Source organism: Xyrauchen texanus, chromosome 18 (genome assembly GCF_025860055.1).
Source record: "Xyrauchen texanus isolate HMW12.3.18 chromosome 18, RBS_HiC_50CHRs, whole genome shotgun sequence".
Lineage (NCBI taxonomy): Eukaryota > Metazoa > Chordata > Actinopteri > Cypriniformes > Catostomidae > Xyrauchen > Xyrauchen texanus.
The window spans coordinates 19,491,854-19,504,548 of NC_068293.1; the positions used below are offsets into that span (position 1 = coordinate 19,491,854).

Genomic DNA, 12,695 nt, shown 5'->3' on the forward strand with positions numbered 1-12,695 from the left:
TTGGACAGATTGGACAGATTTTCTGCATCATACACCAGGCCTCTTTCAAAGACTCGGCCTTGGCTGTCAGGGCTCTCAACGTCAACTCCCTTCTCTCTGCATATCAGGCTGAACTCCTGGTCGACATGGGGCAGCAACTAGATAAAGGGACTCCCACACCTTCTCTGTGGAAGGAGATTGTCACAGTCAATCACCTTGTTCTCCGTAATGCCCGTCAGGCCGTCCAAGCCTGCGGGCGCTCTATGGCTTTCTCAGTGGCCGGAGAACGTGCACTTTGGCTTAATCTGTTGGGCCTCTCTGACAGTAAGAAGTGGAGCATTGCGGGTGCCCCTGTAGAGCCTGGCCAGGCTCTCTTTGGCCCTGCAGTCGCTTTAATGCAACAGCGTTGCGACGACAAGAAAAAGGAGGATGAAGCACTCAAATTATGCCTTCCTAGGAAAGCGGCACCGCAGCAGGCGCCCCCCGCGAGAACACCCAACCCCCCTGCCTCGGGGTGTCCTTTCCAGCACCCCGGTAAGGCAAAGCCACGCAATAAGCCACCTCCTCAGCAGAGTAACCCATCCTCTGCTAAGCCCTGGGGTAGAATGTCTTTCGCCGTGGCTGCGGCCAAGAAGCCCCCCAACTATACCCCCTCCGACTCTAAACGTAAGTGGCCGGCCTGATGCACAGCCTCAGGGGGCTTTGAGTCCACGTTCTCGGGCCACCAGTCCCCCGGACTCTTATTCTACCCTCCTAGTTCACAAAAAAGGAGGTTTTCACTCGGTGGGGTCAGCCCCCCCACTAGTGGGTGCCCACCCTGTGTGTTCAGTTCAGAACAATGTGTGTTCCCCTGTCCAGCTCATGTCGGGGAACCTCCCCATGCTGGATGTGTTTACAGTGGGAAAATGTATGAGAGCAGTGTCACCACACAGCCCCTATTACATCTCTCCCAAGCATTCAATAAAGGCTTCAGACCCAGTGTTTCACAAAAACACAAAAAAACAAATAAATCCATTACAGAGAGAGATCATCTCTCTGCAACCCCTTATGTCGCCCCTAGGTTGTCCACTAGATGGCGCCATTGCATTTCAAATGAGCAAATCGGGCATAAACGCAGCAATAAGCGCTTCCCCGGCTCAGGTGGGGTCACTTGCGAGCCACACAACAGCTTGGCAGGCTGTGTCGGCTCCCAAGTGGGTGATTCGAACAATAATGAATGGGTACAGACTCCAGTTTGCCAGGAAACCCCTGCCTTTCGGCAGCGTTATCTTTTCTCATACAGAGAAGAGCACTGCTCACATTCTGAAAGAAGAAATCTCCTCCCTCCTCGCTAAGGGGGCGATTCACGTAGTACCCCTAGATCAATGCAATCAGGGGTTTTACTCCCGTTATTTCCTAGTTCCAAAGAAGGACGGCTCTCTCCGTCCTATTATGGATCTCAGATTGTTAAACAAACATTTGAGGAAATACAATTTCAGAATGTTAACACACGGCACACTCACGCGCTCAATTCATCAGAAAGTCTGGTTTACATCAGTCGTTCTGAAAGATGCTTTTTTCCACATCAGTATCTACCCCCCGCACAGGAAATTTCTTAGTTTTGCCTATCAGGGCATATGCTACAAATTCACAGTCCTCCCTTTCGGTCCGAGGGTGTTCTGTCTATGTGCGGAGGCGGGTTTAGTGCCGCTGAGAATAACGGGTCTAAGGATCTTAACATACACAGACGATTGGTTAATCCTAGCCAATTCCAGGGAGAAAGTGGTGCAAGACACTCGCCATGTGCTCACGCACATCACATCACTCGGGTTCAGAGTGAATGTGAACGAACAATTTTACACCTGCCCAGAGTGTTATATTCCTGGGTCTGGCACTGAATTCAATCTCCATGCACGCGCGCCTTTCACAAGAACGTGTTCGCTCTCTAATTAATTGTCTATCACAATTCAAGGAGGAGACGAAAGTGCCATATCGCACATGTCTCAGATTACAGGGTTTTATGGCATCAGCTATTCAGGTTTTGCCTTTGGGCCTTCTGTGAATGAGGGCATTCATGAAGTGGGTTTTATCCCTCCACTTCAGCCCATTACGTGACCTCTGTTGCTCTGTCACAGTGACGCACTGGTGCACAGCAGCCTTGCGCCACTGGAGGAGTGCAGACATTTACGTACATGGGACCCCTCTCGGGGCTGTTATATTGCGAAAAGTGGTAATGACAGATGCGTCCTTAACAGGGTGGGGAGCCACTCAGGAGGGCAGGACGGTGAATGGTTCGTGGCCGAGCGAACTTCGTTCAGCCCACATAAATTATTTGGAGCTCATGACTGTATGGAAAGCTCTGAATCATTTTCTGCCCTGCTTGCAGGGGCATCATGTGCTCATTCGCTGCGACAATACCACAGCAGTGGCACACATCAATCACCAGGGCGGCATGTGCACGCCCAAGCTCATGCCCTAGCTCACAGGCTTTTAGTGTGGAGCAGGCGGCACTTCCTGTCATTACGTGCGACCCATGTTCCAGGCATTTTGAACAGGGGCGCGGACCTTCTGTCGAGGGGGAACCCGCTCTACGGAGACTGGCGACTCCACCCCCAGATAGTGGGCATGTTGTGGGAAATTTAAGCTCGATGGGGCTTCCCCCACAGGTGGTTGCCACTATACAGAATGCTAGGGCCTCCTCCACAAGGTCCCTATATGACTGTAAGTGGCAAGTGTTTGAAGGGTGGTGTGATGGCCGTGGTTCCACATCATATCAGTGTTCAGTCTCTGATATTTTGTGTTTTTTACAAAACCTTATGGATAAAGGCAGGTCTTTTTCCACTATTAAGGTCTTCCTGGCGGCTAGTTCCACTTGTCATTTTGGGTTTGACGACTCAACAGCAGGGCAGGACCCCCTCATTCGTAGATTTATGAAGGGTGCCCACCGTTCTCTCCCAGTTACTAGGAGAACTGTTCCTGAGTGGGACCTCTCCATGGTGCTGGAGGCTTTATGTCAGCCACCTTTTGAGCCCCTGTCTTTCAAGACAGAGTTGCTCCTGGCCTTAGCATCAGCTAAATGTGTCAGTGACCTGCATGCACTCTCTGTTCATTCCTCGTGCACTAAATTCTCTCTTAGTGGAGATAAGGTTTTCCTTAAGCCTAACCCAGCCTTTATGCCAAAATGCTTCCCAGCATTCTCGTGTGAGGTAATGGAGCTTTCTGCTTTTCACCCTCCTCCTTTTTCATCTGCGGAGGATCAGAGGCTGAATGGTCTGTGTCCGGTCCGTGCCCTGTGGGCTTACTTGGATAGGACCAGTGCCTTTCAGAAGAGTAATCAGCTCTTTATCTCTTGCTCCCCCTCACTCTGGGAATCCCATTTCTAAGCAACGCCTCTCGCATTGGCTTGTGGAAGCTATAATTTTGGCTTATGAATCTAGGGGAGTGCTGCCTCCAGAAGGCATCAGAGCCCACTCCACGAGGGGCATGGCCGCCTCTTGGGCTCTGTTCAGGGGAGTTTCATTGCAGGACATCTGTTCTGCTGCCAGATGGGCTTCTCCCCATACTTTTGTACGTTACTACCGGCTGGATGACCCCGGTAGCTCATTCTGTCTTGGGGGTGGGTTCTTCATAGCCCCTCCCCTGTTAGCTCCTTTTCTTTATATATATATGAGAGAGAGAGAGAGAGAGAGAGAGAGAGAAGGTAAGAGAACGTGGTAATGGGCCGGTTGGCTGTGCACATCCATGTCACCAAACATGCATTAACATTCCTGCCTGGGTGTTGTCTTTACTGTATGCTGCTGGGCTGATTTTTATGTTTGTGCCACTAACATGTTACTTATGCTCTACCTGTACACAGTTCTCACTTGTGTGCTTCAGGGTTGCCATGTGTGTGATTATGGGATGTGTCAATCACCGCCTCCTTGGGGCAACCATTCTCTTAACTGGCTTGCAGGACCTCACTGTGAGTGTATTGTGCAATCGGGGAGCTGTCCATGTCTCCCATAGGCAACCATTCTCTTAACTGGCTTGCAGGACCTCACTGTGAGTGTATTGTGCAATCGGGGAGCTGTCCATGTCTCCCATAGGTGGATCTCGAACACGAGATGATGAAAGAGAACAATAGGTTACTCACGTAACCCCAGTTCTCTGAAACATCGAGTGGAGAAATCCACCAAGCTTGCCCCGCTTGCTGCACGAGAAGCGAATAATATTGAGGAGCAGCAGCGCGTGCAGGTTGTTATATGCTCTTAGGTAAGGGGGTGGGTCCTTACAGAGCATAGGTCACGCACTTCTGTCTGTATAGCCAGACTTGGTGCAATTGGATGCTTCTGCCGAGGTCAGGTATGGATGCCCTTCCCATAGGTGGATATCTCCACTCCATGTTTCAGAGAACCTGGGGTTACGTGAGAAACCTATTGTTTCCGGTGTTCAGCGTGAAGATAGATGCCGAGCAGACCGACACAGAGCTGGTGGCCAGAAAAAAATAACACAAATCATAGCTTGGCGATATATCTTTATTTCATCTTTAATTTAAGTTCATATTATGCGGGAGCGTGCCAGGTAAATAAACACAAACTCCAAAACTCATTCTCGTTATGGTCAACCAGTCGCGGAACAGACACAATCTGAGCGGGAGTCGAGACCGGGAGAGATATAAAGTTCTGCCGGGTGATGCGCACTCTAACACGGAGACGCCCGCTGTCTGCAGCTTGCAACGTGTAGCATCATTGATGAGATCATCATGATAAGATCAATCTTATGTGAAAAATAACACTAAAATGACAACAACAATAAAATGTGTGTGTGTGTATACATGTATGTATGTGTATATATATATATATATATATATATATATATATATATATATATATATATATATATATATATATATATATACATATGTTTTGGATAGACAAGATTGACAAATGCTTATCAATAATACTCTTATGGCTAAAATGTTTACAGTGTTCAGTGGCTAAAATATCAATATGACTAAATGTCACTAAAATATGACTAAAATGTCAACAGTTCTCATTGTCTAAAACTACATTAAAAATGCCAGTAAGCCAAACAAAACAAAGCACAATTACAGATGTGTTTGCAATGTCATATGACAAGTCTTCACAGAGATATAAAGAGACATGATGCAACGTTAGCAAAGTGGGATTTCAGAAAATGATCCACACACTGAGGTACCAGAGGTACTAGATTTGGAAATACCAGTTGGTCATTTAAAAAAAAAAACACACACACAACAGTTTTAGTGGTTTGAGTGAACCACACTTTTATATCCAGTTTCCTTTTCAAAAGAGTTTATAGAAAGTACATGTTACATCCTGATTAAATGTCCCTGTTTGTTTGGACAATCTTATTTTCATGAAAATTTGTATGTTATTGTTCCATTTTATTTAGGTGTAATATTGAGAAAATAACAAGTTTGCAGTAATGCAAAGATGTTATTATTACATTTTGTAAAAATATTATTTTAATTTGAAAACACTGCATTTATAGTTGTTGTTGTTGCTAGTTTGTATGTTTGAGTTGAGAAATACACATTTCAGCATTATCAGTAATCTATTTGTGCATTTTCCTTGATAAAGGCACAATTACTCACCTCAATCCAGGTTGTGGAGGACAAGTCTCAGTTGCCTCCACTTCTGAGTCTGTCAATCCACGCATTTTATCACTCGGCTCGCTGTGCATGACACCGTGGAGAACTCACACCATGTGGAGGCTCATGCTACTCTCCGTGATCCACGCACAAATGACCACACGCCCCATTGAGAGCAAGAAACCCTAATCACAACTATAAGGTGGTTACCCCATGTGGCTCAAACCTCCCTAGCAACCAGGCCAATTTGGTTGCTTAGGAGACCTGGCTGGAGTCACTCAGCCCACCCTGGATTCGAACTCGTGACTCCAGGTGTGGTAGTCAGCGTCAATCCACAAGCTACCCAGGCCCCCAGCTCTCCTCTGCCATGTTAAAAGTGTAGGATTCCTCTCATCTCGGAAACTCTGGTATCAAAATTATCTCAGAGTTTTCCAGTCATAATTACAACTTGAGGAGTCATTCATGTGCAACTTCTGAGTGGGAAACTAATATTTACGATAATTCCTAAAGCACATGAAGGCAGCATTATTCACGCTAGTGGCATCTTTAATGGAAACAAGGCAATGAGGGATAGACTTCAATGGCACGAACAGTTTAAAGCTGTATAAAGCTGCTAGATCCAGGGTTGTAAAGTACTTGAGTAATTATACTTTATTACTATAATTAAGTATTCTTTTTGGAGATTTGAACTTCACTCGAATGCAATTTAAACTGAATACTTGTACTTTAAATTAATTGCATTTTCAAAGATACATTTTTTATTTTTACTGCTTACAATTATTTACACTTGAAAAGAACATTTTTGCAGATAATTTTCTTCCATCTTATCTTAAAGATCCCATATTATGCAAATTTACAGGTTCATAATTTTACTTTGGGGGTCTACTAGAATATGTTTACATGCTTTAATGTTCAAAAAACTAATTTTTCTCATACTGAACCTTTCTTTTCCCTGCTCTTCATACTCTGGCTGAAACGGTCTTATTTACCTCCTGTCTTTTAAAGCCCCCGTTTCTGAAAATCCAAGTCTGCTCTGATTGGTCAGCTGGCCTAGTCTGTTTTGATTGGTCTAAAGCGTAGAGCATGTCGGAAATATAGCGCCCAGTGGTAGCGCCCCTTGCCATAACTGAGTTTCAGCTCCCGAGTCTTCCTGAGCAGTGTAAACACTATTGTAACCATGGTAACAGTAACAGCTGAATACTACTCATTTAAACTCAGTAATATCTTGTTTTTGGCCACTTACACACTTGGATTAAATGAATCATGGTTGAATGTGAATAGTGAATTTCTACAATGGCATCTGTAACTGAAAACTATTGATTTTGAATGATGCTGCATCCACACCAATAGGTACTACAGATAATGTTACTACAGTAGCTGTCAGGTATATTTCTATAAGGGTGCTGATTTGTGGAATGAAAAGCCTGTAATTACTGTTGTGAACGGAACAATGTTTTCCTGTTTACCTGTCACTGTAGTTTAATATGACTGGCTGTTTAATCTTGTTTCAACTAGCTTTAGCACAGAGCCTTTAAGTATCTCATATCAGACGGGTTTATGACAGAGAATTCTGTGTCAAATTCAAATGGGCCTGCTCGCGACTCAACTCACACGGTGCTAACCTCGGAACAGCATGCCGCAAGCGGTCCCGCTTTTACTCTGCTCTCCCCGGCAAATGCGCTGCGCCATTTCATCACACTCTTGAAGTATTTTCGCACACTAAAGAATCCAGCCAACTGTCTGAACTAAATTATACATGCATGCAGACACTCAAAGGAGTTTTCAACCGCTTATATTTTTATTCAGTTGTACATAGTATCAAAATGTATTTTTGAATACATTTTGTACATTTGAATATGAAATCACTGAGGTCCGGACCTCAGTGATTTCATATCTGGTTATGACCATGGTTTTAATTTAGTAGCTTTCTTACAAGTACACTGTTGATTATTGTGAACCTAACAAAGCTTCAAGTAAAAGACATAGTGCAGTTAATCATCTTTTGCTGGAATGGGTGTAGCCAAACCTTTTTCACCATGAATGGAGAACAGAGGCTCCTGGTTAGTGAGCAAGTTAGCCATGAACTACTGATAGATCTTGTAATTATTAGGCTATATACAACTCTTGAGATCGACCATTTTGTCACACAGTTTTAGGTAAAAGTGGCCCACTGCTGAATAGTAAACCTTTACCAAAACAATAACATTACATAGCAACTTAGCCAAGCACTACTATGTATTGCAGAAATAAAATGACTGTTTGTAAAAATAAATCAATTTCCACACTTGATCACTAATCATGATAGTAAGAACAACAAACAATCTGCATAATTCTACACAATTGTGGGTAAAAGTGGACCCGCAAATGATTAGCAAAACTATTTTAACACAATAAGATTAGCTATAATGTTAGCAGAGGCCTACAACTGTGCACTGGGTGTACACCATAGCTACAACACAAAACTCTGCTTTTGAACTCTCGGTAGCAGATAAATCCACAAATAATCAAGCATATTTACAGGCTGTGATCCTGAATTGCCAGATTGTGCCAACAAACTGGGAACTGTGCCTTTCAGGGGTAAACAACTTGAAAATTCGGCATTGTTTGTGGTTTTGATGTTGAGAAATAGAATATAGAAAACAGCTTCTTCTTGACATGGAGACAACACTAACCCAACTCATCCTGAACTCGGCTAAAAATATGTTTGTTTGAGGGTGGGACAAAGTAGCCATTAGACGGGCATTATGCAAATGTGTTACATAGTGACGTAGTTACTTTACGAAAGAAATGGCTGGACTACAAACAGCCCGTTTCTTGTAGTTCTTGAGCAGTGTTGTCTGTGGGAGAGAATAACTCCCTTTTGCATGGACTTTGTGCTTTGTAACTTTGCAGACCTTTTACATGTACAAAGATCTATGATACACTACAGGAAAGGTAAATCCCCAAAAGCACACTAGGGCCTCTTTAATACAAACAAACTGATCGAATTCCACTGCTGCCCAGTTTAAGTTAAATGTTATTTAGTCTGCCAATCAGATCCTTTTTTTATCATAAAATGTAATTGACCACAACATGGTCAGTGGTCATTGAGAAGCAACATCACATCTCACTACAGCTCACAGCACCTTGACCTGTGCCTGAGATAAATTATAACAATCACTGGTAGAAGAAGATGGATGAACATGACTCAGCTGCAGGCAGGGTCCAAGCTTAGTCACCAGAGCAAGAGCACACTAGGGCTGGGCAAATAAATTAGTAAATGTATGTATTTATTTATTTATTTATTTATTTATTTTGTTGACTCAGTATTAGTGAGGGGAAGTCAGATACTTTTCCGCGAATCGGTTCTTTAGGAGGGTTCATTTTAATGAACCGGTTAAAAAAAAACGATTCACCAGTTAATTTACGTCATTGCCTAATTACCTCACTGTACATAATGCTAATACGCTGGCATCGTAGAATCTATGCTCAAACACATTCAATACAGCCATTTGTGACTATTACATTTTATTTAATTAATTTATAATAATAAAGGTGTTTATTGTAATCAGTGTTTCATTAAGTGATCTTACAACACAACCTTCATTATTTTGCACCTAAAGCAGCTAATACTGACAATGATATACAAACGTGGATGTTCTAAAGCATATAAAGTGATTGATGATGAAACCATCCAGGTCATCACAACTTCAGATAAAATCTGCATTCAAAATACTCAATAGTAAAATTTGTTTACATCTCTCGATTGAAACGTTTCACCCCCTCATTGAAGTCCTTTCACGCATGCTCATCGGCTGATCAGCAATTCTCAGTATTATGTCGCCGAAAGAGGCGATTCTAAGATCAGTGTACTGGTGAACTGCGAACTGCTGTGATCGACACAATGCACTGTTGACACGAGAGCTGCTGTCCTCGGATCAGTGTGCTGTTGAATCGCGAACTGCTGTGAATGACTCAATGTACTGTTGACGTGAGAGTTGCTGCCCTCGGATCAGTGTAGTGTTGACCCGAGAACTGATGTGATCGACACAATGTACTGTTGACATGAGAGCTGCTGTCCTCGGATCAGTGTAGTGTTGACCCGATAACTGATGTGATCGACACAATGTACTGTTGACATGAGAGCTGCTGTCCTCGGATCAGTGTGCGGTTGACTCGCAAACTGCTGTGAGCTACACAATGTACAGTTTTGGCTCGAGAGCTGCTGTCCTCAGATCAGTGTTGACTCACGAACTGCTGTGATCGACACAATGTACTGTTGACGCGAGTCCTCGGATCAGTGTGATGTTGACTCGTGAACTGCTGTGAGCTACTCAATGTACAGTTTTGACTCGAGAGCTGCTGTCCTCGGATCAGTGTACTGTTGATTCGCAAACTGCTTTGAGTGACTCTACAGGTGAAACTCGAAAAATTAGAATATCGTGCAAAAGTTCATTAATTTCAGTAATTCAACTTAAAAGGTGAAACTAATATATTATATAGACTCATTACAAGCAAAGTAAGATATTTCAAGCCTTTATTTGATATAATTTTGATGATTATGGCTTACAGCTAATGAAAACCCCAAATTCAGAATCTCAGAAAATTAGAATATTGTGAAAAGGTTCAGTATTGTAGGCACAAAGTGTCACAATCTAATCAGCTAAACACCTGCAAAGGGTTCCTGAGCCTTTAAATGGTCTCTCAGTCTGGTTCAGTTGAATTCACAATCATGGGGAAGACTGCTGACCTGACAGTTTGCAGAAAACCATCATTGACACCCTCCACAAGGAGGGAAAGCCTCAAAAGGTAATTGCAAAAGAAGTTGGATGTTCTCAAAGTGCTGTATCAAAGCACATTAATAGAAAGTTAAGTGGAAGGGAAAAGTGTGGAAGAAAAAGGTGCACAAGCAGCAGGGATGACCGTAGCCTGGAGAGGATTGTCAGGAAAAGGCCATTCAAATGTGTGGGGAGCTTCACAAGGAGTGGACTGAGGCTGGAGTTACTGCATCAAGAGCCACCACACACAGACGGGTCCTGGACATGGGCTTCAAATGTCAAACGTCTTACCTGGGCTAAAGAAAAAAAGAACTGGTCTGTTGCTCAGTGGTCCAAAGTCCTCTTTTCTGATGAGAGCAAATTTTGCATCTTATTTGGAAACCAAGGTCCCAGAGTCTGGAGGAAGAATGGAGAGGCACACAATCCAAGATGCTTGAAGTCCAGTGTGAAGTTTCCACAGTCTGTGTTGGTTTGGGGAGCCATGTCATCGGCTGGTGTTGGTCCACTGTGCTTTATTAAGTCCAGAGTCAACGCAGCCATCTACCGGGACATTTTAGAGCACTTCATGCTTCCTTCAGCAGACAAGCTTTATGGAGCTGCTGACTTCATTTTCCAGCAGGACTTGGCACCTGCCCACACTGCCAAAAGTACCAAAACCTGGTTCAATGACCATGGTATTACTGTGCTTGATTGGCCAGCAAACTCGCCTGACCTGAACCCCATAGAGAATCTATGGGGCATTGCTAAGAGAAAGATGAGAGACATGAGACCAAACAATGCAGAAGAGCTGAAGGCCGCTATTGAAGCATCTTGGTCTTCCATAACACCTCAGCAGTGCCACAGGCTGAAAGCATCCATGCCACACCGCATTGAGGCAGTAATTAATGCAAAAGGGGCCCAAACCAAGTACTGAGTACATATGCATGATTATACTTTTCAGAGGGCCGACATTTCTGTATTTAAAATCCTTTTTTTATTGATTTCATGTAATATTCTAATTTTCTGAGATTCTGAATTTGGGGTTTTCATAAACTGTAAGCCATAATCATCAAAATTATATCAAATAAAGGCTTGAAATAGCTTACTTTGCTTGTAATGAGTCTATATAATATATTAGTTTCACCTTTTAAGTTGAATTACTCAAATTAATGAACTTTTGCACGATATTCTAATTTTTCGAGTTTCACCTGTATGTACTGTTGACGTGAGTGCTGCTGTCCTTGGATCAGTGTATTGTTGACTTGAGAACTGCTGTGAGTGACTCACTGTACTGTTGATGTGAGAGCTGCTGTCCTCGGATCAATGTACAGTTGATGTCTCCCGATGGCCATTCCACCCCTGATCGGCCCAAAAGTGCGTCGGCCCGGTATGCCAGATTACCAGTCCAGCCAAGGTTATTAGTGTGACTTCATCTAATGTGATTGGTTATGATTTTATACATATGTTTTAGAATTGCTATTCATTTATTTAGGAGTTAAACTTTTTTAATGAGGAAAAAATATTGAGCGCACCTTTAAGGCTTAATCAAATTATATAATAAAGAGTTTATGAAAATGTTAAGGAAAAAACGGGGCAAAAAAGATACAATATTCAATACCATATAGTGGTATTATTACATAATTTATAAGGGGGCATCAGATCCAAAAGTGCCCATTAACTCATTGGCCTGAAGTGCTGCTCAATCCCAGAATGCAGTGCCTCGCACGTCACTGAAGAACGACCATGATGGCGGCGGTCGGTGCACCAGAAGTGATTTCACAGCTGGAAAGCGCTGCCAAAGTTTTAATGGTGAGCAATTCGCCGCTGTTTTCACGTGTCTGATTGTCTGCTATTCAGTCAGTTGTGGGGATTCGCTCTGAGGGTGTCTCGCTCTTCATCCTTTAACGGGGAAAGTGTTGATAAGCGCGGAGCGGTGCGTGGCGCAGTGCTCGCCTCTCTCCATCCCTAACAGCCACCATCACCTTCCCTTAAATCACTACACATGTGACACTGTCTGTGGTTATAATGATCACTGGTAGATAAGGTTATGTTTCTCAGAGGCTTAGTTTGAGCATACAGCCTCGTGAAAGCACACTGGATGAGTTGAAGTTTCTCCCATCAGCTGGTGTAGTAACACGCTGTTGAGTCAACCGTGTTCGCGGGCGTTTGCTCAAGCACATGTTTTTGTAAGATTTCAGGGAACCAAAAACAGGCGAGAAACTTTTAGGTTGGTTTACATCTAAGACCTTATACTTCTATTTTTACGTTATAAGTGTTGACTGGCTACTGGTTGAATGGCGAGCTAGCTGAAAGTTGAGAGCAGTAGTGTGATGATGGTTATGATGGCCTGTGTAATTCACTGAAGTTATAAACATATTGGCTCTGTCTCA

The 12,695-nt window shown here is 43.4% G+C and overlaps 1 protein-coding gene across 1 annotated transcript in view; it reads left to right on the forward strand.

Moving 5' to 3' along the window:
- The first annotated feature begins 12,030 nt into the window (after positions 1-12,030).
- LOC127658640 (exportin-4-like) overlaps positions 12,031-12,695 on the forward strand; it is a 66,553-nt gene continuing 65,888 nt past the window's right edge. The window contains exon 1 of the mRNA XM_052148021.1: positions 12,031-12,114. Coding sequence (XP_052003981.1) covers positions 12,049-12,114 — 66 coding nt within the window. The 5' untranslated portion in view covers positions 12,031-12,048. The remainder of the gene's footprint in view (positions 12,115-12,695) is intronic.